This window comes from Anser anser (assembly GCF_964211835.1).
Source record: "Anser anser genome assembly, chromosome: 7".
Classification (NCBI taxonomy): Eukaryota; Metazoa; Chordata; class Aves; order Anseriformes; family Anatidae; genus Anser; species Anser anser.
In genome coordinates, this window is record NC_139727.1 from 20025428 (window position 1) to 20052813 (window position 27386).

Genomic DNA, 27386 nt, shown 5'->3' on the forward strand with positions numbered 1-27386 from the left:
CAGAAGTCAAAGACATTAGGGGAGACACTGAAGCACTTGTGACCAAAATACAGCTGCACTATCAGCCTGACTAGCAGTATTTTCTCCTCTTAGCAAGTCTGAAACCATATCCATGGAAAAGGAGAAGGGATGAATTGAAAAGAAAAGAAAGGAGACGAAAAAATAAGTGAGGAATTGAAAAGTGAGGATCTCTCTGCATCTTCCACATCCTAAAGGGAAGGTTACAGAGAAGACAGAGACAGACTTTCTTTAGAAGTCCAAAGCAAAAGGACATGAGCCAATGGGCACAACTGCAACAAGAGAAAATCCCAACAGGACATGAGGAAGCAGCACTTCCCCGTTGAATGGGACTTCCCTGGCCTCAGGCAGCATGGGGTCTCCATCCTGAGGGACAGCCCTGACTCACCTCAACATGGCCCTAAGCAACCAGGGGAGTAGAAGACTGCTGAGCCTGGTGGGATTGTGAAATCTCTGAAACCAGATGAGGAAGGGCACCAACATGTAGCAGTGTGAAGTACAAACTGCCACAGGTAGAGGACGTATCAGCTATCTGGAAGGGGTGTCAAGGACAGGAAGCGTGAAAGAAATTAAAGCTCATCATCCACTGCATTTCAGCCAGTTGTAACAGTGAATTAAGCACTAGCAGTCTGTCCGTTTTGAACTCTCTGAGGGAAGCTGGTGTTCCTCCACAACCTGGAGATGAGGGGACGGGTATTTGTTTGGCTAGCAAGCAGGAGAGGAAGGCCATCAGCTTCTTGATATTTTTGGACTGTCTCCACACTCTTCATCAATTCCCAGCTGGAGAAAACAACGGCTACGGAAAGAAAAAGAAGAACCGACTGCTGACAGAGAGAATTTATGCAGTATTAAGCCTGCTAGGAGTATAATCATCCAGAAAAACATTGGGGCTAATAAAAGATGCTCTGGAGAAGAGGACAGAAAACAGAGCCCAGTGCCATTCCCCCAGCACAGTGCTTGTGGCTTGTGGGTCAAGAACATCTGGGGTTAGAAAGGTGGCTTCTAGATTTGAATAACACAGTTAATGCAGAACGATAAGATGGAAGAGCACAGTATCCTGGGTGAAGCTGCTCAGCAAAGCTGCTCAGGCTAGAAGCATAGCTGTCACTATTATGATAGGATAAAAGACTTGTGGGCCAAGCCCCTGCACTCACTCTGTACTGCAGGATGGTGACAATACGAATAGCCTGTGGTGCCAAGTCCTCCCACCTAGACCTTGTTCTGCCTTGGGAAACATTCACGTGATATTAAGGGCATCAAGTCAGCTCCTGCAGTGGCCATATCCTCCTTACCATCAGTGTCAGGGAAGGAAGGGGTTTAAGATTAAAAGGGACACAGATTAAAAGATTGCTGAGAAAAACAAAACAAAACAAAACAAAAAACAAAACAAAACATAAACATCCCAATAAAACAAAGCCACACAACTTCTCAGAGAAAACCCAGTGTGGATTATGTTGTCCACCAAAATCTTCTCCCTTGCAAAATACAAAAGCTACTTCTGTGCTGTGTACTTAGTGAATCCATGCCTAAGTCAGGGCTCAGAGTCCCTAAATTCAAAAGACATTTTAGAGATACAGTGCAATTAGCTGTGATCCCTTGGATCAACAGAGGCCTGAAGCTGAATGTTTCTTTAGCTTAGAGAACATTCTCACAGCCTGAAAGTTGTAGGATCCACTTGGCAAATGGTCAGCACAGCTATGTACATTGTTCTGGGAGTGTGATGGGTCAATAAGCAACCACCGTAGGGGAGGATTCAGTGGGTAACACAGATTTCAAGGTTTCAGGAAGAGGGCAGAGCACAGTGCTCCTGGGACTATTTTAATGGTAGGAGGTAACTTGAGAAGCATCTGTCTGCCCTTGAGACCAGCAGTGGAGACTTGGCATAGACGGAGAGCAGCAGATACCACTTCTCTTGCCATCTCCTAAGAAAGCAGGAGCCAACTGCATTTGTCCAAACAACAAAATTCCAGGAGTGAAAATCATGTCTGCAGGCCATCAGGGAGCATGTCTCACAGCTACTGAGCTAAAAGACTTTGAAGCAAGAAACTCTGAACCATAATGGATGCAGCCGCTCTCAGTATCCAGCAAGGTGCCAAGGACGGGGCGCTCCGAGAGGCTGACCAGCCTCATGCCTAGAAGTGGTTGGGCTAGCCTGGGACCAAAGCACACTTGAGAGCGTGAGGCAGCATGTGCTGCAGTTGGTTGGACTTGCATCCCAGTTAATGTATCGGTATGTTCAGTAAATAATCACCAGAACACTGTCTGCCTCAGAACCACAGGATTTAGGTAGGGAGGGACCTCTGGAGGTCTCTAGCCCAACCTCTTGCTGAAAACATGGCCAGCTTCAAAGTCATACTGTATTGCTACAGTTCCAGGGCTCAGCTGAATGGCTGGGAACTCTTCCAGCACTGGCATGAACAGCACATTGCTCCTTCCTAGGGGATCTACACATGTCGGTTTACAACCTAGTCTGCAGAAGAGATCTGTGTATGGATGCGATAGGCACACGTCTTCCACAGGAATGCTTTCTTCCTTCCTAGAGGAACAGTGTCAAGTATTTTTCTCATGTTCCTGCCCAGTGACGCAAAACCTAGTCAGAACAGATATCAATAAAAAACAAAACTTGTTTGCTTCCTGCCCCTAAGGAATTTTTAATTTGCCTGGGGGGATGTGCTTTGCTATCCAAAATCCATTCTGATTCTATATAACATGAGGGGAAGGGAAAGGGTTTTATCACTGCCCTGTCAAACAAACCCTAAAAGCTAGGCTGTGAAAAAGTGCATGGAAATATTGTTGGTTAGTGCAGAGAGCAGCAGACAAGCTGGGCTCCTCCAGACAGGCCGGAGTGGTATCCCTGCTCGCTGGGAGGGACCAGCAGGATGAGTTTCTCTGACGGAAGAGAAGTCTACACGCAAGCCTCATAAAACTAGAACCAAAATGAAAAAAGAATAGTGAATAATTTCAGCACACCTAGAAAATAAGCAAGAGAGATGGAGATTTCCTTTCAAAATGTCACACTGTTGTTTTGCAAAAGAGAGAGATTCCTGAGTTATCCTTAGCAGTTTTCATGGTTTGTATGGCCACTTATTCTCCATGGAGTAGAATCTGCTGTAATTCGCAAGGCACAGTTTGGAAGACTTCCTGTAAAGAACAGCATATATTATATTCAGAAATTCAGCATTTCATTAGACTTACAGATCGTTTCTGATTAGTTTTCTAAAAACAAGCAGGGTAGGCAGGGGATTACAAAGCAATTGGCCATGTAATGAGGGTAAAAACCTAAATAACTCTTTAACTCTACCAAACTCATATTTTGGTACTGAGAAGATAAAGGAATCTTTATTTTAAATTTAAAAAGGATACTCAGGAATTACACTGATCCTGAAAACCTATAAAATAAATCTTCTCTCTAAATTATATGACCTCACAATCCTTATGCAAAAGAAGTAAAGGAACTGCTTCCATTTTTGTGTGTCATCTATCTTTAGTCCTTCAAATGTAAAGAGATGCAAAGACTGCAGTATTACAGAAATGAGGCTTGAAATAATTTATACTGAAGAATTCCCACCGTCCCCCCGACCAGTTATAAATATTGATGGAGTGTTTAAAGCAGCCAATCACACATATTTAATATTCATACATACTGCACAGGGAATTCAACATACACTTCTTGTAGGCTCTTCCTTACGCAACTTTTGAGCACATTACATCTGTGGATGGAGACACAGTTTTACGATCAGCTGCTGAGATCCTCAGCTGATACAAAAAGCCTTCCTTCTCAGAGGCCTGGTAATGGCTTATAATGCTCCAAATTACACTGGTAATGGCAGCATCAGAGAAACAGCTTTGTTACTGATTCCTCTGCATAAACTGGGAAGAAAACAGATGTCACCCACAGCTATCAGTAAGGAACTAGTCAGGGTCATGACAAAGCCAACTGATGGCAGCACTCAAACTGCAGCCACCTCTGAAAGACAGGCGCAGCCATCCTGCAAAGCCAGCCCTGGGCTCTCTGTGCTGCAGGGAAGAAAGGCAGGGGAAAGGGCTTGTATTTCTGGAGAATTACAGACCTGCTACTCTGCCCAGCCATTTGAAACTCACCACCTCTGGTAACAAACTGATCTTGCTGAGGATGTGCCACACTACCCTGTATGCTGAGGATGTACTCTTGATAAGCACTGCAGTCACATCTGATGTGCAGCAAAGCTAATTTTCATCTTAAGACTGAAGCAATGGAGGGAGGGATGCAGGCAGGCACATAAGAAATACACACCACTGAATATACAGGGACATTCATGCATTAAGGTGCTGGCTCTTTAGGAAGGATCACTGTCCCAAAAAAGCTCAGCTGCTTCACCCAGGACACTGAACTCCAATGTAAATCTTAGTCTGAGCATTTCTGATTTCTCTTGCTAACACTGACACTTTCATTGTTACCATCATCTTCCTCAGATGAATCAAGGTTGAAGAATGGAGGAATGGGGTAATGACGAGTGAGTGGAACATTGTGCTAAAAGATCAGCAATGGCACTGAAAAAACAGTGAGTGAAAAAAGTTGTTGCTGTTCCTCTTATTGAAATGTTCTGGAGGTCAGTCAGAAGCATGGAAAGAAAAAAAAACGATGCAAAATACTTGTGTATGTGCTAAAACAGACCTTAAGGAACTTTACATTCAAGTTGTCTGGCTGAAGCACTCCATACGAATAAGTAAATTTCATGTTCAGTACCCCTTGCCCAAGTTGTCTAATAGTGTTTGAGTGCCTGAGTCTGTGTATTTCCATTAAGAGCAGAGCCGTGCATATGTTTGAAGAAAAGTGAATCATTTGGTGACCGCTCTTGCTTCTTCTCTTGATTGCTGCATTTCTGTATCTCAGCATATCCTTACTGAGCATGATACAGGCATGCTTTCCAATCCTCCTGTGCTCAGCTGGAACGCTCACAGCCACAAATACTGCTCCAGCTAACATGCACTGCTCTCTCACCCTAGTACTACTTTTCCTGGAACAAAGTTCAGATCTGCAAAAAGCAAGTTCACTAAGAAAGACAGTACAGGCAAGGCGTCTGGTTGACTGTTTATATATCACAAGGAGGAGGGCCTTACGGGAGAGAAATCATCTTCAGTTGCTGGCCCCAGTTTGTTCCAATTTGCTCTTCTTGGAAAAATTCACTTGTATAAACAGATCTCTCCCATGATACGAGGGAAATCTCAGTGAGAAAGGTATGTGTCAACACTGATGTTCTAGTAGTTTCTAGGTAGTTGCTAGTGATATGTCCCAAATACTCTGGTTTAATTTCCTTTGGAACCATCAAAGATACTGCAGATAGCTATTTGATAATTTAATTACAATTACATATTCATTGCTCTCAGTGCTGGTGCTTTGAACCCACAGAATTGATCAGGTGAGGAAAGGATGGGTGATTTTCTCCCTTGGGCTGTGTCCTCCTCTTCTGAATCAGGTAGCTGGGATGTACAATACCGGTAAGTGTTATTAACCATCAGGTACTTCCCATTAAACACAACAGTGGAGATATTATCTTAGATGTAAGAAAATCTCCAGCTGCACATTGTCAGTAACACGGAGACAATGCCAGAGAAAAAATCACTTTGCATCTGGCTTTTCTTACTCTCTTTTTTATGTGTTCACTATTGGCCCTTGCAGGAAGAAGCATATCAGAATGGATGCATCTTTGTTTTGGCCACTTCAGACATTTCTTCATTTTCCGTCTTTTCAGACCAATAGGCTAAATTCTTTGTCGAAACAATAAAAGCAGGCTTTCACAGCGGTGAGTTTATTCATCTCTGCAACAACTTTGCTCCCAGCATAAACTGCTGTTTCTGGAGGCACTTCAGGAGCTACTGGCACCCACCTGCAAAGAGGGGCACATCTGGAAGAGCTGATTTGAACCACACTATCACCACAACGCGGAGGAGCACAAGGTCCTGTGTCTGTCAAAAGACAGCCCCATGCAACAAACCATTCTGAAAAGATTCTTCTACAAGTTATGGTGGATCCACCATTGTATTTAATCCACCAATGATGGCGAATCACATCATGAGAAGCACAGCCAGCAGATCTCAATTATTTATCAACCCTCTCTACTTGGTACCCACAGAGATGTACCTGCAGTGCTGTGTCCAAATATTCCCTATCCCCTGCAGTGGATGAGGATGTGGAGCACTGAAAAAAAACAAACATGAAGAGCTCCCAAGGTCTAGAGCACGCAGCCTAGAAGGAGAGATGATGAAGGGAGCTGGGCTTGTTGGACCTGGTTGGGGGAGGCTGAGGGAGCAAGGGATCTAAGAGCAGCTGCATTGGGTTTACGTGGGGAGGGTTTGGTAGCAGGAGGGCTGCAGGGGTGGCCTTTGTGAGAATAGACACGGAGATCTCCATGTTAGAGAAGAACCAGCTCCACCCATCTTCAAAATGGACCCATCACTGGCCAGAGCTGTGCCACTGAGCGACGTTGGTTGTGCCTCTGGGAGAGCAGATTAAAGGCTTAAAAACATTGTGCAATAGCACAATGCTGGGAGTGACAAGTGAGAAAATGTGAGAGAAACAGCCCTGCAGACACCAAGGTCAGTGCAAAAAGATGGCAGGAGATGCTCCAAGCACGAGAGCAGCAGTTCCCCTGTGGCCTGTGGAGAGGCCCCTGGTGGAGCAGGCTGTCCCCCTGCAGCCCACGGGTCCCATGGCAGAGCAGATCTCCACGCTGCAGCCTGTGAGGGAGCCCACAGTGGAGCAGGTTCGTGGCCAGAGCTGCATCCCATGGGGGACCTATGCTGGAGCAGTCCTGTGCTGAAGGGTTGCACCCTGTGGTACAGGCCCGTACTGGAACAGTTCAGGAAGGACTGCATCCAGTGGAGGGACCCCACAGTGGAGCATGAAGTTTAACAAAGGAAAATGTGAAGCCCTGCAACTGAAAGGGGGCTGGCCCATGCAACACTATATGCTGAGACTAAGGGAACAGAAAGCAGCTCTGCAGACAAGGACTTGTTGTCCATATGGTTCAGAAGTCATCAGCGTGCCTCTGCAGTAGTAGTACTGCAGCCTCACTACATCTCCATCCCTGAAGCTATTCAAAGGCCAGGGCCTTGAGCAACATAATCTAACCTTGTAGTTGGATCTAACTTCAAACCTTGAGGAGAGGTAGGACCAGACAATCTCCAGTGGACCCTTCCAATGTGAATCACTGCAATTCTGACTGGCAGGGGCAATCGACACAAGCTGCAATATCCACAGGCTGGCCCTTGGGAAGTTTAGACTGCAGATGAAGAAACACCTCTTTCCCCAGTGGAGGTGCAACCCTGGGAAAGGTGCCCAGAGATGTGGGGTATCTGCATACTGCTTTTTAAAAAAAAAACTCAGCTAGACGAGGTGCAGCTGCTCTGACGTTGTGTTGGCATGGTCCTGCTCTGAGTGGGAGAAGAGATTGCTCTCATCATGTGTACCCAACGCCTGAAACAGTGCGCATGTTTGGATATAAGGGTGACAGGCAAGGTTTGCAGTGCCCTGCCAACAGGTACTAACACCACTGGTGTTTACGAACTACAGTGAATCCTGACTGAACAAGGAAGACTAGAAACAGAAGTTTCCTAGGTCTTACTTGAAACATGCTTTAGCAGAGTGAATTTCATAATGTGTAAAAACTATCCCTTGTATTAAGCAGCATAAGATTATGGAAATCTTTCCTTAGTCTGTGGCAGTGCATCACAGTACTTCTTACGTCACTCCAAAGGTGGAGAGATTTTCACCCCCACTTCACTGATGTGGCTAAACTTGGTAACCATCACAATGTGAGCAAGTAATAGAATTGGGAAGAATTTTAAGTTCCTACCTTACTTGATTAAACTCAAATGCTAGCAGATATTCCTGAGATACTCTATGCCAACACACTTACCAGACTGTTTAGTATATGAAATACGTTTAATAAATAAAACATATAGCTATTTCACTGCCATCTTCCAGAAACAGATGAGAAGTGTCTGAGTTGTGGGATGTTCTCCAAGCTTTACCGAGCAGCTGTACAACATTCAGCCATTTCAAGGATTTTCCGTCATTATAAAAGCAAACTAGCTAACTGTGAATTAGACCGAACAGCCTCAATTATATAACTTGTTACTACTTCCAAACATGCTTAGTGGAAAGAACAGGAGTTGTAAAGTAATGGATGACGGGAGATAAATTGGCATGTGTGTGAATCAATGTTTAAACAAAGGAACTCCAGTTCTTTCTTGGAATAGCAACATTTTGATGTTTTGAATCCCCTGACACTGGTTTCATAAATGCAGTAACGTAAACCATGTGCTGGGTGGTGATTTTCTGAGGACCTTCCCCTTTTCATTGTGTATTTTATTACAGGCCAAATGTGACATTAATTGCTATCCACTGCAGCTTGGAGTTAAATACTTGCTCTGTTCAGAATAGCAACACTCAATTAAACAGCGTTTTTCATGATCTACACCCTCTATTGTCCCTGTCTTTAAGGGAAATAATGGGAGCACTGACCTATATTGCGTTTCTTATTATCGATGGAGATGAAGCGTATGCAGGGATTATCGGTGATGTACTTTGCAGCCCAGGGGACATCAATACACACACCAGCTTCATAAAAAAGTCCCAGAGCGTAGCGGGAGGAGTAGCTCGTAGCTTCCAGTTGTTGCTTTTGCCTTTCATTAATTACTGTGGAAAAAACAAAACAAATCAAAAAAAACACAAATCAGACAATTCCTTTTCTCTCAGAATGTTAAATGTATGAATCCTGTGGTTAAGCTTACTGCTTCCTGAAAATGTCCAAGCTGCTAAAACAAAGAATCTAATACTAAGCCTAGTGTTTTGCAATACTTTTTCTGGGACACCTCTTCATGAAGTTTTAATGGCACATTATGTAACGTAGCCCCTTCACGTGCAACCCTCCCCTGTCTGTTGGTGGTTGGTTGGTTGGTTGGTGGAATCTCTCCACTAGTCACCTCTGATTAGAAACTTTGATGATAGGTGACTTTTTCTCAAATCTTTCCTCAAAAGGTGAATAAATATTTCTTGGTGGGAGTAAGAGGTCACAGTTTTCCCCTAGTACATAAAGTGAATGATTGTACGATTTCACATATCAAAAAAAATCATAGAATCATAGAATCATAGGATATCCCGAGTTGGAAGGGACCCATAAGGATCATCGAGTCCAACTCCTGGCACCACACAGGTCTGCCCAAAAGTTTAGACCATGTGACTAAGTGCACAGTCCAATCGCTTCTTAAATTCAGACAGGCTTGGTGCAGTGACTGCTTCCCTGGGAAGCCTGTTCCAGTGTGTGGCCACCCTCTCGGTGAAGAACCTCTTCCTGATGTCTAGCCTAAACCTCCCCTGCCTCAGCTTGACACCATTCCTGCGGGTCCTATCACTGGTGACTAAGGAGAATAGATCAGCACCTTCCCCTCCACTCCCTCTCTTGAGGAAGCTGTAGACCACGATGAGGTCTCCGCTCAGCCTCCTCTTTTCCAGGCTGAACAGAACATAGGAACTCTTGAATTTCTGGGAAAAATAGTCACCCTGCAATTTCTATGTTGCAATTCAAATGGATGAAAAAATCTCTACAGCATAGCACTTTAGCACTATATTCTTGGATTATAGTGAAATATCCAGACTATTAGCATATTAGTGATTGAAAACAAGTGAAGAATTTATCCTAAATACATATATATATTTAACACAGTATCTGTCAGTGGGGACAACCTGAGAAACTCTCAGAAAGGAGAAGACCTCACAAAGGGTTCAAAGCGAAGTCCGGTTACTTCAGCTGAAAGCATTTTAAGGTAGTTAAGAAAATTTCAGAGCAATTATGAATCCATTTCTTCATGTAATTAACTCTCCTATCTTCTAATTACAGTAAGATATGCTTTTTGCCTCAATTTTCTAATCTCCATAAAACACTGCCCAGAGTAGTTTTAGCCCCATTGTGCATTCAAATACTCTTTTATTTCATGCCGAAGAAGAACACATCAGTTTGACCAATCGTGGATTTAGGTACCACATCTCTCTTTGTACTACAACATGGATGGCCAAAGCATCTGAGAGCTGGAATAGCAGAGGCAAGGACAACATCATGGAGGTCTCATACTCATATATGCAACTACAAACCCTATTGGCTTGTATAGAGATTCAATATCGAGAAGCAAAAGAACACCAATCAAGGTGCTTAATTTGATGTGAAATTTAGCCAAGCCTGACATGATGAATGTGTTGTATGATGAAATTAACAGCTGATGGGTATATCCACTGGTGTACTTCTGACAGGCAGCAGACCACATATGGAATGCATCAGGGATCAGCCCTATCGTCGTGATCAGGGCTCTCGTGAAAACGTCTGTACTCCCGAACAACGTGCGTTGAGGCCCTGCTTCAAGGACGTGGTCAAGCATTGCTTGTTGGTGGGAAGTACAGAGTAATTTCTTTCCTCTGTGCTTCCACATGGCCTTTGCTTTTTCCTTTTTCCTTTTTTTTCCCGTTTCCGCTTTCCCTTTAGTTAAATTATTTAATTAATAATAATAATGTTCTCTTAATAATTATTTTTCCCTTAATTAAATTATCCTTATCTCAACCTGTGAGTTGTTTCTTACCTTTTCTTCTTCCCCTCCTTTTCTGAGGAGGGGGAGTGAGAGAGCAGTTGTGGTGGAGTTTAGCTGCCTAGCAAGGTAAAACCATCACACCTGGAGAAAAGGAGGCTGCTCAGGGAAGCAGTTGAGTCACCATCCCTGGAGATATTCAAAAGACATGTAGATATGGTGCTTAGGGACAGGGGTTAGTGGTAGACTTGACAGTGCTAGGTTAACAGTTGGACTTGATGATCTTAGAGGTCTTTTCCAACCTAAATGATTCTATGATTCTGAAGTCCCATGCTGGGTAACTAACATGGTCCTCCAGGGGGACTCCATCCTTGGGTACTGCTGCAACTTGCCAGCACCTTGAGCAACCAGCTGGAGCTGCAAGGGTGGCCATGCTGGGAGCAAGTTGGCCTGGAGACCCCCACCCTGGAGCTTCCAGCTGGAGCCTGGTGTGACTGCATATCTTGCCCATGCCACAGGCACCTCTGTGTGACAACAACTGACACGCATCAAAGAAAAATACTGGCATGACTGACCTTGCTGTCATCACTAATTCTGCTGCTCAAAACTTGTAACTGGGAAAGCTCCATCGCATACTACGCCAGCACGTTTTTTCTCTGGAAACTGATACTTCCTGCTGTGCCAAGGTGAGACTCTAGGAACCACAGCCATAAATCAAACCTCTGCGTTTGGAGCCGTAACATAGGGACTCCTGAGTCATGCCATGCCTGCCAGGGGCAGGCGTCCAACAATGCTGGCATAGTGTTTTCCTGTGGGATGCACATCTGAGAATATATTCATTCACATTGAGAAGTCCTTGCAACAACTGCCACTGACTTTAAAGCCTAGACACCACTGGTCTGCATCAAGGTCCATTCCCACTGCTACTGGTGTGCTCACTTCTCAAGCAGCATCAAGGCTGCCTGGGTCTGGACTCTTTACTACTGTAGAAAACATGGCAGGGGTCTGGCTGCTGTTTTAACATGCAGGGGCTGTGTTTATACTAGTAAATGTTAAGAGACCGTTCTCCAGCACCTGATAGCAAACTCAAGGGTGCAGCCATCTCAAACTGGGATGGCCACATCCCAGCTTCAAGTTTGCTGGCACAGACACTTGAACAGAGCATATCATAGAATCACAGAATCATAGAGTCATAGTCATAGAATGGCTTGGGTTGAAAGGGACCTCAAAGTCCACCTGGTTCCAAACCCCTGCCATAGGCAGAGACGCCACCCACTAGATCAGGTTGCTCAGGGCCTCATCTAACCTGGCCTAAAACACCTCCAGGGATGGGGCATCCACAACCTCTCCGGGCAACCTGTGCCAGTGCCTCACCACCCTCTGAGGGAAGAATTTCCTCCCAACCTCTAATCTAAATCTCCCCTCTTTTAGTTTAAAACCATTCCCCCTTGTCCTGTCATTATCTGCCCGAGCAAAAAATTGCTCTCCGCCTTTTTTATAAGCCTCCTTTAAGTATTGAAAAGCTGCAGTGAGGTCACCCCGAAGCCTTCTCTTCTTCTGGCTGAACAGCCCCAGCTCTCTCAGCCTTTCTTCATAGGAGAGGTGCTCCAGCCCCTTGATCATCTTCATGGCCTCCCCTGGACCCACATCCTTCTTGTGCTGGGGGACCCAGACCTGGACGCAGCTCTCCAGGTGGGGCATCATGAGGGCAGAGCAGAGGGGGACAATCACCTCCCTCCCCTGCTGGCCACTCCTCTGGTGATGCAGCCCAGGATGCAGTTGGCCTTCTGGCTGCAAGCATGCACTGCTGGCTCACGTCAAGCTTTTTGTCCTCTAAAACTCCTAATTCTTTCTCTACAGGGCTGCTCTCAGTGAGTTCTTCTCCCAGTCTGTACTCATGTCCAGGATTGCCCCAACCCAGGTGCAGCACCTTGCACTTGTTGAACCTCATTCAGTTCACGTGGGCCCACTTCTCAAGCTTGTTCAGGTCCCTTTGGATGGCATCCCTTCCTTCTGTTGTATCGACTGCACCACTCAGCTGGGTGTCATCTGCAAATCTGCTGAGGGTGCGCTTGACTCCATTGGCTATGTCATTGATACAGATGTTAAACAGCACTGGTCCCAGGACAGACCCCCGGGGGACACCACTTGTCACTGGCCTCCACCTGGACATGGAGCCATTGACCACCACTCTCTGGGTGTGACCTTCAAGCCAACTCCTTAACCACTGAATGGTCCACCCATCAAATCCGTCTCTCTCCAATTTGGAGATCAGGATGTCATGTGGGACCATGGGGGTATCTGCTCCCTCCCTGTGTTTCTCTAGCTGTTATTTTTTTCTGTAATGTCTCCACTCTATTCCTCTCCACATCACGAAGATGACTAACCCAAGAGGCAGCTTTCTGCTCTCTCTCTTGATGTGACCTTATGTCAGAGTGCTGCTGATCCTAACTCAGGTTCCTGGCTAGTCTCCCCAACCCCATCACCACCTCTGCACCCACAAAGGCTTTACCTAACCACCAGCACGCCATAGGATCGGAAGTCAGATGCCATCCCAAATCCCTTCTGAAATAAACCTTGAAATAACCCCCAAAAACCTGCAGACTTCTCGTTTCATGAATTTTAACATAAATACTTTTGGGGACAGAGAAACATGGGGAGCAGATAAAAGCAATGATCCACCCATGAAAGCCGGGGAGGGGAAAGGAGGAGAAATAAGGCATGTGGCACCAGAGGTGGTGGTACAGTTGCCAGAGGAAGCCAGAAGACAGGCCTGCTCCAGGAGACAAGCCTAGCTGAGCAAAATGGGCTTTGAAGAAACCACTTTTCCTTCTCCAGTTCAATGCCCCCCTCTGAGTAGGTGTGGAGACATCTGCTCCTGGACTTGGATCTTTCCAAGGAGGATCCATTCACAGAATCATGGAATCACCAAATAGTTTGGGTTGTGAGGGACCTTAAAGATCATCTAATTCCAACCCCCCTGCCATGGGCAGGGACACCTCCCACTAGACCATTCCTCCTCATGGGCCTCAGGAACTGCCTTGAACAGGCTTCTGCAGCATACACAAACACACACACTGTCCAAGGAAGAATGACCCCATACAACACACTCCAGAAAGAACAAGAAAGTGGCTGTTGCAGGAGCTGCTCTTCAAAGACACTTCTTCTCACTTGACCTTGATCGTGTCCTAGTTGAGGAACCATGGTGTGGACTTCCCAGCTGCACGTGCTGCCTCGATCGTCAGCGCTGAAAGCCCTGTATGCAACCTGCCCTTCCACAGTGCATTCTGCCTTCCTCCAGGCCAGCTGCTCCCCTAGGACCCAGCACACTGACACCTCCTGGCTGTGCAGGGACTCCATGCCAAACCTCCAGTGCAGCCTGGTAGAGCAGCCACCCTGGGCTGCAGCAGAACACTGGCTCCCATCCCAGCTTTTTACGCCATTTAAAGGTTTTACATTCACCCGGACACTGGCAGCTGCGTGCTTGCAGCCCTTGGCTGCTGGGTGCCAGGCTTCCTTAGTGCTGTAAGTCTCCCACAGGCTGTCATCTCCTTCTTCTTCCATCCTTCCCCTCTTCCACAGCTTTCTTTCAGCTCCTGCAGCCCCCAGGAATGGAATTTTTTGCGTTTGGCACAGCCTACAATGAGGAGGGGATTACACATGGATATAGGGCTTGCTGGAGGACTGTTCCAGAGAAAAGGATGCCAACATGGCAGGGCCTTGAACGTCCTGCCCTAGAGGAAATGTTCCCTGGCCTGTGCTAACTCCCCTCTCAAGCTGTGATTTCAGCAGTACAGGCACTTGGTGCCAGCATCCAGGAACTGTCTGGGGGGGCTCTTCATTGCCAAGTCCCAACAGCAACGTTATCAAATTCAGCAGTGGTTTGTCCCAGTTCCTCCTGGCAGACCACAAGAGCCCAGACAGGGAACAGGGCAGCAGCTAAACACACAACGCACAACGGAAGGCACAGTCAAGTGCTTGGGACATGTGTTAGTCATTTCTGTCCTATTGTAAGTTCAGAAGTGAGGGCTCCAAGGGCATGGCTGAACTCAGTGGCCCAGCAGAGCCCCTCTGGCTGTTGGGCATGGAGCAGCTATGGAGGCAAATGAAATAAGGGAAGAGCCCGTAATGCTTCCACCAAACTCTGTGCTTTGATGTCTGCTTCCCTCTGCATCGTTGGGTGGCATCCTCTTTCAGCCTGCCACTGTTTGCTCAGCATTCAGCCTTTCTGTCTGCCCAAGATGTACTTGGATGTCTCTTTTTTTTTCAGTAAGGACTCTGCACAGCTAGGTTTTGAGGAGTCCATCACCACCAGGCCCCTTTCTTCAAGCTATAGTAAACAGAATCATAGAATCATTTAGGTTGGAAAAGACCTCTAAGATCACCCAGTCCAACCTTTAAGTAGTCACAATGCATTACGTATTCTTGCTGTGCTTCAGAAGAATATAAAAGTCCTATAAATGAGCAAATAAATACAAAGCTGTAATATCCCACCAAAAGCATTACTCTTTGGCCAGGTTACTTTAGTAACTTATTTCTCCTTGGGAGAACAAAATAAACAAAACCTCCTTCAATCTGAGAAGCAAATTCCCATAGCAAAGCTCAGCACACAGAAACCTTTGCACTGTGGGAACGCATCTGAGATAGATGTGAACTGCCTGGCCTGGGGACTGCATGGCCCAGCAGGAGCTGAGAGCTGCCATGATCCATATCCCACCCCTGGTCAGCAGCACATCTTCGCTGCTGCATAGGAACATACCTGTGGGCTAAAATTTGCTTGTGCATGGTTTGTCACATGGAGCACTTCAGCAGGTACAACACAACCTTCACAACCTAAGTACTGCCAAAGCTTGGCCAGCCAGTCGACTCTAAGTAACTCATTTAAGATTCAATGCCACTTTATGGACCTGTCTTCACAGGCTATGAAGTTGCAGAAGGTCACTGGGGATGGATGCTGAACACCAGTGCAGTCATCAAAGATAAGGAACAATTCCATTGACCTTAAGTACGTATGTGCATGTGGAGCTTGGCAGGGTAATGCTGGTGAAAGCAGATGAAGGAAGGTAACAAACCCAGCTGAGCAAGCTCCCAACTGAGGGAAGAAGAGGGAGGGCAGGCAGTTTTGAGAGTGTGGGCACCAACCACAGTCATGGAGCAGTGACTTGACAGACCACAGGGCTGTGAACAGCTAGGATGGCTTATTCACAGCAAGGGAAGGAACAGATTTTGGAATAAGTCACTTTTCAAAGTCATGGGGTGATGGAACAGTTCATAGGCTTTCAGGGACAGTGGTAGCAACTCGCTGGTCATGGACAAAAATGAACCACAGACTGAGTTCTCCAGACTCAGTTCTGCTCTATGGGACAGGCTGAACAGGACAAGTTGTTTGACGCTCAGTGTGGTGGGGCCTGACCCCACAGACAAGCCAGAGACTGAAGGGAACCAGTCCCACGAAATGGGATGGAAACAAAGAGGCGGTGCTGCAACATTACCCACCCACCCTCTACCTCACACAAGAAGCACACTACACCTCTTTCCTCTCTCCACTTCCACAAACAAGCTTTTGCAGTCCTGGCCAGTATCAATCTGCATTGTGCACATTCAGGCGCACTGTGTCTAAATGTGCATGGAGTCACAGCTGAGCTCAGGCCTGTGGCAACTCCCAGGCTGCTTGGGTTGTGCCAGTGCCTCCGGTGCTCTCGCTGTGCCCCTGGGAGCAGGCTCTGGTCCAGGCATCTCCGGGACCCCTTTGGGGCGGGGGAGATACCTGCGGGGAATTCCCCAGTGCCTCCTTGCCAAAGACACATTGTCCGAAGCATGCAGCTTTATAACATGAAATTAAAAAAATTATTAATTCATTTGCTGATGTATGTTTGCTAACCGATTCACTTAATTATTGCTTGGTTTTTTAAAAAAAAAGCCCGTAGTTCACTGGATTCTAAACTCCTGCAAATTTACAGGGAAGAGGAATCTTACATAGCTTGAGAAGACAGGCAACAAAGTGACGTCAAGTTTGAAATCAAACAACAAAAAACCTGAACTGGTTTGTAAGACTGATGTTTCTTGCTTGTTTCATCCTTTTTACATTTTAACAAGGACAACAAGTTGATCTAAGGACATGAACAGAGCTTTCATTTTGAATTTCCGTACTTTTATTGGTTTAAATGAAAACCAGACTGTTGTTTTAATGTTGTGTATGAAACCACAAAATAACTATTAATTTTTCCCATTCCAACAAAAATGGTTAAGATGATTTTAATAACACTTTGGAAAAAAAAACAGCTTTCAGACCACGGAATTGTCCAGCATACAAAAGTCAGCCATAGTGATATTTTTAAAGCAATGCATAAAGACATGAAAATTGTACATTTTCCACTGAAAAACTCAGCTACAGCTGCACTGGGAATGCCACTGAAGTAAATGTCCTCTGGAGATTTCATCACATCAAAGCAAGGGGTATGTATACTTTATTTGCTGTTTCTCTAGATGCTGACAGCAGAGTGGGTTACTTATCTATAGCACTCCATAAATATAGCCAGAGCCTTTTATCTGCTGTTCCAGTACTTTACTGTCACCTCGCTGCCTCACTCATACTGTGGGAAGGAGAGGACCCAGAGATCCCATTAGAGCCAACAAGAAAGAGGAGAGCCAAGGCTTCTGCTGGCAGGCAAGGAGTACAGGCACCATGCCATTCAGGAGTCCAGGACTGAGCCCAGCCTCCCATCACTGAAGCCAGGGAAGCAAAAATAAACCCATCTGTTCTGGTGGCCAAGAATTGATGATGATGACCATGGTGTCACTCTAGATGTTCAGACATTTGCCAGGAAATAGAGGAGGGATTAAAATACACACCTTTACCTGAAGAAAGGCACTGAAGAAGTGAGGTAACACCTGAACCACTCGCCATCAGAATGTGGCAGGTATCACAGGCTCTGGCAAGGACTGGACTTGCAACTGCAATTTTAAGCAAGCAGAGATGGGAAAGAGAAACGATGGGAGGGCAAAGGTTTCAGGTCAGTATGGTGACATTAGCAGACAGTTCTCATGAAGTTTCATGTACCTGTTGCTGTAGGTCACAGCTGCTGGGGACAGGGAGAACTGCAGGGAAAAACAGATGGTAAGATGAGATGCATTGAAAAAAGGCATGTTTTGGAAAGTTTCGCTATTTCTAATTCATTAATTGTAAAAGCCTGTGTATTCTTATCTCCCAATCACGCTACCACGTGACTTCAGAGCTCAGATGGGATGCTTGCATCCAGCTCTTGCATGCGCATAAGGGTGTGCAGGCAAACTTGGGTAAACAATTTGAGATCTGGTTTGAAATACTTCCAGGGATGAGAAGGAAAATGCTCTATTTTGTTTCACTGTCCGGTTTTGTTTGGTGGCACAGAGGATGCTGCAGCCTGACGACTAACATCTCTGAATAAGATGACAAGCAGCCAGATATAGATTCAGCTTTGTCACTTTTCCAGTGTCCTCCCAACTCTGTGCAACTCCTGCTCCACATGGGCCTCCTTTCTGTGCTTAAGGCATTCCCACAAGCAGGTGTGTTCTACGGCACCCGTGGTTTCTGCTCAGCAGAGCAATCCTGCTGGGGCTGTAACAAACCAGGAAAAATGAAAATACTCTGAAGGACACTGATTTGTGTCAAGGGATGAAACAACCCCCAGCATCCATCCCCAAGAATCACAAGAGGCAAAAGGCACTTTTACAGCCACCTTTTACTCCTCTCTGCTTAAGTTTTAGTGAGCAAAATTTCAGTTGAAGCTTTGCCAGCAACTGTGGCTTACACAGTGTCTCCGCACTGATTCCCACTTCAGAGTATTTGCGAAGAAATGTCCCCTTCATCTCCTGAAAGGCTCAGCATCAAGGATGGATAGCATTATGCCCCCGTGTCCCAGGAGGAAGCCACCTAGCTTTCGTCACAGACCTGTCACTGACCCCCAGCTTTCGGAACCTGAGCTTTCCCTTCGTGAAGCATAGCCAGTCCTGCACAACCTCTGGTCCCCACCTGTGGCTGGATGGCAGAAACAGAAATAAAAATGCTCTGCCACTGTTGATCTCTCTGCCACCTTCTGGAAAAATTTGCCAGACATATAGATTTAAGAAGAGCTGCCTAATTTATAGATAATTTTGGTAGGTTTCACATGTTTTCCAGCAGATGGATTAACTGAAAATTGAACCTTTTACGTGGAAAGGAGCCCTGAAATCCCCTCATTCTCAATTTGGCCCTTGAACATGAAGGCTTCTTCCAACCTTCATATTTTCTATACTTCATTTCTATGAGCATACGCTCTTCTCACAGCTTTGTTCTTGATAACCCCGCAACTGATGCTATCCCCCTACAGGTTTTATTATTTCCTTGCTTGCTCAAGGTTTTATTTGCAGCATCTGACTTACCGATTTGCTGACACAAATCTAAATACATCAATCAGATTTCATCAGTGACACAAATATTTTTAAGTGGCTAGTGATCATCACTAGTTAGAAAGTTTAAAAGGAAACACTGTGGTTAAACGGTAACATATATTTTTAACCTGGGCATCTTGTTAACAGATTTTAATAGGAGGCTCACAGGCAGCTCAGCTAAGTACCTGGAGATACACCATTCCTTGTCACAGCTGACAAAGCGCTACCGTATCTCTGTTTGGGATATGCATTATTCAGAATGGCATGTTATCATACTCTGCACACAGTGAAGCCTTTTTGGCTGGCAACCCCTTTTCCTCAGCAGGCTTACAGAGACCTTGTACACGGCTCTCCAGAGCACAAAGGTGCTGCTCTGAGATCCCAGCTGAGTGGGGACAAAGGGCAGACTTCTCAGACAATCCCCCACTGCATGGTCATCGATGCTGGCACCACGCCATGCCACTGGCCCTCCACCATCGCACTGACCATTTCAAGAAGCAGGCTGTTCCTGCTTTTGCGTTTGCATAGGAGGGAGCAGAGGTTATGAGAAAGACTCTGTTCTCAAGTTCAGCTGCCTTATCAAACAGCTTGAGATTTTAAACAATGCATCCTAACGGTTAAATGCAACCATGCCTGTATTTACATCAAATTAATGAACAGTTACATGTTGCAATATAGTTTTCATTTTCTTACTACGCTCAGCTTCTGCTAGAATAATCCCGTTTGGATACAGTGCAATGCTTCGTCCTGCAGGCACACTGTGTCCAGACTCAGGATAACAACTTAAATCATTATTTCAAATCACTGCAGACCTGACTGATGTGACAGAAAGCTGCTTTATCTAAAGCTTGGGGCACATGAAAGAAACACAAAGGTGTACTTCGAATGATTATTGAGCGGAAAAGAAAAATGCTGAAAAAAGAGATGGTATAACTTTTTATGAAGTCTCTAATGATTTTGAGAAGAACTAAGAGCTGTCCACCAGCTGCTCTGGACAAGATGATTAGCAACTCACTCATTATTAAACTAAAACCTCCATCAATTTGCATAAGAAACATTTACATTCATTTCCTACAGTGTCACACGTTGCAATTGAGTCAACTTTTGCTACAAACAGTGAAGCAGAACTGTATCACTTTTAGAACAGTGGACAAGGCTGGCCCAAGGGCAGGTGGCCAGGTGCTGCTGTCACCTGGGCGATAGGCAGGTGGCAGAGGAGAAGGGATGTGGAGATCGTCCGCGGGACATTTGCTGAGGGAAGGGCAGTATTGCTCCAGGAGCTGATGCGCTGGGGCGTGCGCACAGCCCCAGCTGCAAGATCCTGCCTTTCGGTGCTGCAGGAGACCGCAGCAGCTTGCTGCAAAACTGTGTTTGCTCCCCCTCCCCTTAACTCAATCCCCGATTTGATGCCTAGGTCATACTTTCTCTGAAAAATCCCTGACTCAAATCACTAATCTTTTTTGTTCCTTTTAATATAATTCATTTTTTAAATTTAACAATCTTGCATCCTCCTGCCCCAGTTTGGTAGCTCGTTCTCAACCTGAAGGCTGCACACACAACTGAGGAGCTGTGCGCTGCTCTCATCAGCCTGTATGCACAGGGTCTAATTTACAGGATTTAAAGCCTATGCTGACATTAGATTCATTATTTTTTTCATTTGTATTAGTATTTTTGCATTTGTATTAACTTTGTAGACTTATTCTTTCAATGACTGGTTTGTGAGTGGAGAAGATGATTCTTAACCAATAATTTACACATCTCCTTAGCAGTGCCATGGTAAGCAATACAGGCCCTGAAGATATATATACAACGATGCCATATGCCATTTTAGTCTCATGAAACCGCAGTGTATGTGATGTCCACACACAACATATTGTGGAAATGCTACTCACTGCCGTTTATTTTATCTATGGTCTTGATTCATTGTGAAACCACAGTGTTTTGCAAAATTAATCACATCTTAGTTTATAATATTAACATCTGTCTAAGATTCCACCCTAGGAAGAACAGGATGTGATATTTATAAGCTATAAAATAAAGTAAAAATGAGGGGGGAGACGATAACTGACTTCACAACCAAACTACTCATGGTTGTATCACCACATACCTGGGGGATGAAAGGCAGTCTTGTTCAAAAATTCAAAATGGTTCAAAATTAGCATGTTTTAGCTAGGAAACTTCTTCCAGATTTTCCTGGAAGGGAGCAGAGAGAAATACCTCTACAGAGCCATCATGACAGACTGACTCCTTCTAAAAGGAAACAGGATACTTGGGATTTTCCAGGAGACCGGACTTACTTGCAAATTTGAGTCATTTACAAAGAATTCCAAGAAATTAGGCAATAAAGGCCAAATAAAATATAAATAACACACGCATATTGTAAATATATATGTAATACACATCTACATATACTACACATATGCACACTCCTGCTTCTACTTTCTAATCATTTATAGCTAGTAGAATACATAAGCTATACCATCATATAACTCTCATGAGCATGTCTGCAAACACCGTTTTCATACTATAGGCAGAGCAATACTTACTATGTGGTGTTCTGGCAAAGTCCGCTAGTTTCTGTGACTGACACTGAAGTTGACAGAAGACGTCTTTGAGAAAATCCGTCTTATTTTATTCAGTTACCTCACTATAGATTTAAGATCTTATCTTCGGGCTAAGAGACTTGGAAAAGTTTAGCTAAAAAATATAAAATAAAGCTCATTGTCACAATTTGTCTGGATTAATTTACACATTAATCCAGATTCATCTTCCTGTTGTTCCATGTCATTATAGAGGACTCAGAAGAGCTTTCTTCGTACATCATTACAAAGTAGTACACACAGTTCTTTTACTCTCCTGTGCCAAAATGTAAAAGCTCATTACTTACATAATTTTAATCATAAAACATTTAGCAAATAACTTATGCACCTATTGTACGCTGCATTGAGCTGCATAATAAAGTGAGAGGATTTATTTTCTCGGAGTACGACACTAGTTGCTGAAATAGCATTAAAAGCTTTTCAAGGCAACAAAGAAAAATGTTGGCTTACTGCTCTGTGTTTTGACTCGGATGGAATAAACACATAAATAAATTGAATTAGATCTGCCTGATGTTTGCGGCTTCTGTGCTGCAGCTCCCCGCTGACTACAGTGGAAGACCCTAATGGCATGCAAAGCTGAAACACAGCAAGTAGAGGCTCATCCACAAGATCTTAGTTCAGACTGAATCCCTGCAACGTGTTCCTATTACTAACCTCAAGTCAATACCTGTAATACAATATCAGACAGTGGTAATGCATGCTCACAGAATCATAATGCAGCTTTACAATAATGGACAACAAAGATATTTCAATTTAAATAAATACTGGATAAAATCCTTTCAGGCATTAATTATTAAGGAAGAATTCAGCCAGCCACTGGAAAGTGACTTAAGATTAAAAAAAAAAAAAATTTTTCTCTCCTTTTCAAGCAGACAAACATGTCTAGTTTATTACCAGGAGGACATAAAAGGAAAGAATACAGGCAGAGTTGGTGCACCTCAAAAAAAACAAGAATAGTGTTCAGCTTACAAACATCCCCCTGGGTGAGTTTTGAGGGGATTTCTCCCCCATTCAGGCCAGACTTGTTAGTAAGTTCCAGCAGTACCCCTGTTTAAACTTTCCTCTTTTTATTTTCTGTATCAGTGCAAACAGCTTTATTGGACTTAAGTTCGTGTACTGGAAGAGAGGTTTATACTTCCAGAGACTGCTAATACTATGCAGCTGTCTCTTCCAGGCTGAAGAATCCCAGTTTATTTAGTGATCCCTTGCAGGGAAGCTGCTCCAAGCCTCTGGTCATCGATCCCTGTGGGCATCGATCTCTGAACCTTTCTGAATGATGAAAACACAGCTGCACTCAATACTGAAGATGCAGGCACACTGGAGATGTATATAGCAGCATCATTACATCCCCTTCTGTTCTCTATTTAATTCACGTTTAACATTCACACACTCCTTGGGAGAAGCGAGCTTATATTTTCATTGGGCCTCAGGCTCTCAATCAAGTTTGATGATGCTGAGATCAGGTCTCTGCATCTCCATACATTTTCCAGGTGAGGAAACACCATCAGAAGAAACTTGGCCTTATGAAATATGAACAGGAGCCTGAGCAGACAGTTCCGGTCTACTTCCTTGCCTTTGTCACTAACCTGCAATGTGGCCTTAGGAAAGCCACGTAAACTTCCCATACACAGGTTTTCTAGTACTAAAACTAAAATAATAATGATCTTTCTCATAATGTTGTAGAAATTAATAAATCACTTGCATCTGGGGTCCTCTGAGGGCATGATGTCTAGTTTTCTGCAATTGCAGGCAACCACGCATTAAATGTTAGGGCCAGTGTGGTTAGCTGAACTTGCCTGAGTTATGTGACACATTATAAAGACAAAGATTACTGTTTTTAGGCTAAGCTAAATTCCTTCCTAAATAGTATCTGTAGTAGAACTGAAGTAGAAGATGTACTCAGGAAGTGGTCTGCTGCCATCCCTTCCTCTTGTGATAGTGGAGCTATAGTTTCCATGTATTTTCTACTGCTAAGAAACGTGTGTGTTAACTACTAGACCATCTGTCTGCTGCTTTAACTATTTAAGAAAATTGTCTGCTGGGGAACTTAATGACCTTACTCTTCTGTAGGGAATTTTTGGTCATCTATTCTACTGTTAATTCTCAATATAATAGCTTTGTTTACTCATTTCATCATAAACAGTTTCTTTTCATTACTATTATGACCATAAATTTCTATCTGCAACATAGTCAAGCTTAAATGTTTCCATTCTTCCAGCTGATTAGCTTGGCCTGAAGTTGTCTATGTATTTTATCATCGAATAGGTTACCTAACAGCTCTGCTGGTTTCCACTCTCTTCTACTGAAGTAAACCTGGACCTATTAATGAGGAACACAATGCATACTGATACATCTCTTGGAAAGGAGATTTTTAAGCTTTTTTGGATCTGGTGAGAGCAGTGTTCTCCTAAAATGACTCTCCTGATGCATGCCAGGCATATCTGCAATCACACTGACCTTGTAAACCACTTCACTGAAGAAACAAACTACGCTGTATTCACTGATTTTGCAAAACCTTGAAGTAAGTTGGACACCTGAGGGATATAAGTCATGATGGTACAGTCAAACGTTTATATGGATACAAACATGATTTAGGATGTGTTATTTTTTAATCTGCAAAGAATTATTCCATTAAGGAGAGGATGGTAATCAGCTGTCTAATCTATTCTGCTTCCAACAAAGCAAGGCAGGGACCAGTATTTAGGCAAACAAAACATAGCAAACAAGTCCTCAAATGAAAAGGGATTCTGAAATGAGCCTTAGTACGAAGAGTCCTGAAATCACCCAAGAAAGGCAGATTTGCTGCAAGGACATGTTTTTCCCCGTTTGATAAAGTACTGCCCTCTCCTGTGGTTTAGTAAGCTGGAACCCCAAGAAATAACAAATCATATTGTTCATGTCATCGCATGCTAAGGAAGGTGTCTACTAATTAAAAGGAAAAGGGATTGTCATCAGAAAGCTGCTGGTGAGAAGCAGAGGAATGGCACTGGCACAGAGACAGTATCGAGGTGCTAGAAAATTCATGACAAATCACACAAATATTTGTAGAAAAAAGGGCTAAATTATATTCAGAGAAAGTCTGTGATTTTCTACTGTTGGGAGAAATCTTCTCATCATGAGCTTAAACACTGAATACATTTAAATGTAATTTAAACTCCCAATGAGGCTTTCAAGTCAATGTTTTCAAAGGCTTACAAATTATTTTAGAGGATAGGCTCATATTCCAATAAGCAAAGACTGAGAGAACTGTGCTAGCCTTGTCAATATGCTTGCTTATAGAACAAGTACTAGGACGATGCAATAGGTTTCAGATGGAAGACAGGAAGACGTAAGGCAGAAAGTGTGAAAGATTCAGAAGGATGATACAAGGCAAAGACACTATTTTCTCACCTTATTATCAGAGAACACAAATACTTGCTAAATGTAATCCATCACAAATATGTATGTGTAAATGCAATGCCCATACGAGGGCCTATGCTAGCACTAGCAGCTTTCTGATTATTGGCACTTTGCCTAATTACATCTAATTGCTACTAGTCTCAGAGGAAGGCTGTAATTCACCCCAAATACTTATGACAGGCAGTCAGTAAAAGTACCTACCTGCCTCATCAGTATTTTAGGGGATCGTAGGTAAGGAAACAAAACTGTAACATTTATTCTTTCAGGAAGAAAATACTAAAACTTGCTCTTTAGAGAAGTTATTTTATATAACATACTATCTGATGGGAAAGTTTGTTTTTAGAAGCTGTCTACATTGTAATAATTAGTTCAATAAAATTTGGGACACAAAGTTTCAGGAATCCATATCCTGAGATAAAGCTATATAGCATTAGAGCATCACGATTGATGCTTTTTGTAATCACATCATAAACATCTACAGATGAAAATTTGGATGTAATTTACAGCTTAATATTAACAATATTATGTACAAAATGTAAAGAATCCCAGTACATTTGTTTTCATTTCAGAAATATTCAAAAAGCTTTGAAAAATAATGTTAATTCACTTGCTAGGGAGGAAGAGTCTAATGGACAATGGGAAATGCCAAGACTTCACAACTACCAGCCTGGACAGACATTTCCTGCACTAATAATTTCTCATTCACCACAGCTTTCAGAACTCATTCCTCCTGTCTTCTCTAAAACTTTCCCTAGATAAACCATTTTCTTTTAATCTCACATCAACTTACATTGTCTTTAATCCCATCCATGAGAACTGTGAAATATACAATAAACCCCTTCACATAAGTGAAAAGATGCAGGATGTGAAATGTCACTTAGAACTACATATGCTACACTTACACCATCCATGTGAGATTTACACTTTTTTAAACAAATATTTTGTGGCTATATTTCTTTTTTTCTTTCTTTCTTTTTTTTTGTGTTGTTCCTATTTTTCCCTGCAACTGAATTAGTTGTAGACTTCATGGGGCTTTCCTCCCAGGAGTTCTAATACAGCAGAGACTGGAAAAGCTGAAACAAACAATTTTATCCTTTTACTATTTTTAGAAGCATATTTGAATTCTTAAGTGCATATTTTTGTAACTAAAAAGATGGGGGAGAGAGGAAAACATACTTTCCGATATATTCCAGCACTGCAAACATAAGAATCTGATGTGGGGGATGGAAAGGGATAGGAAGGAGAGAGAAGGGAAGAACCCATAACTGAATAAAGAAATGCAAGCGAGAGAAGTAGAAGAGATGAAAATCCAAGTACCAGGAGGTATGTACAGGAGGAAGACAACATGTATTTGCAAGGCAATAGGGAAGGAGGAAAAGACAATGTAAAACATGGTAGAGATAACAGATTTACAAAGGAGAAAGTTTAAGGAAAGTCACTTTTCCAAAAAAGTAAGGGATGAATTGAGAAAAATGTGAACTAAAAGAGGAAAACAGAACTGAAATAAGACAGAGGCAGAGCAGAATAAAGGCTCACAACTAAGATTAACAGATACTTTTGTGCATTTCCATAGCAGATGTTCTGTCTCCCTAAATTTAGAAGAGACAATGGGATGAATCCTTTTACTGAATTGGCAGGGTACTTTATTTTCAATTATGTGGTTTAATAATTAAAGTTGCCTTGGCTGTTGCTAAATGTCTGAAAGCCTGTACCATATTCTGGTACCTTCACTCTGAGTACTGTGGTTTTTGGAGATAATGCTTAAGCTAAAAGCATTTTTTACTTTCTTCGACTGTCCTAGGTTTTACAGCAGATGCTGGTTTGAGGGTCTGTGCATTTTCTTAAGGTCCAAACTACAGTCACATACCTAGGCAGGCTCTTCAGTTCCTGGTGTTTTCATACTAAAATTTAAACAAATATTTCATATTGAAGTAAGGGACACAAAAATGTGCTGGTAGAACAGATCTAGTTTGTTGGATACTGCTTGTTGGACATTGTTACTGACAGGAGTCAATCTAAATACAGATATTTACGTAAGGTTCACAGATGTCACAGTGAACTTAAGAAAATGGACAACTAACTTATTTTGTTTCTGCATTTAGCTTAGCCTAAAAACAGTAATCTTTGTCTTTATAATGTGTCACATAACTCGGGCAAGTTCAGCTAACCACACTGACCCTAACATTTAATGCATGGTTGCCTGCAATTGCAGAAAACTAGACATCATGCCCTCAGAGGACCCCAGCAGCCCATGCTGCTACTGCTAGCACAGGTGTATCTGGAAAATACTGCTCTGCTTCCCCAAGGATATTCTACAGGCAGCTTTTGCTTACACATGTTGCTCCTCACTAGCTCTGTATTTGGAACTCAAGTGAGAAGTAAGTTCAGAGGGTTTATACTGGA

The 27386-nt window shown here is 43.6% G+C and overlaps 1 protein-coding gene across 5 annotated transcripts in view; it reads right to left on the bottom strand.

The window, feature by feature from the left end:
* The window catches only part of RNLS (renalase, FAD dependent amine oxidase), a 106439-nt gene that overhangs the window by 36451 nt on the left and 42602 nt on the right, over positions 1-27386 (bottom strand). For 4 of the 5 annotated variants that reach the window (XR_014586873.1, XR_014586874.1, XM_083844532.1 and 1 more), the window contains exon 5: positions 8525-8698. The exons of the other annotated variant lie outside the window; for it this stretch is intronic. Coding sequence is in view for 2 of the 4 variants with exons in the window: in XM_083844532.1 (XP_083700658.1) it covers positions 8525-8698 (174 nt within the window). In the remaining 2 variants the exon portion in view is untranslated. The remainder of the gene's footprint in view (positions 1-8524; positions 8699-27386) is intronic. 5 annotated transcript variants of the gene reach the window in all.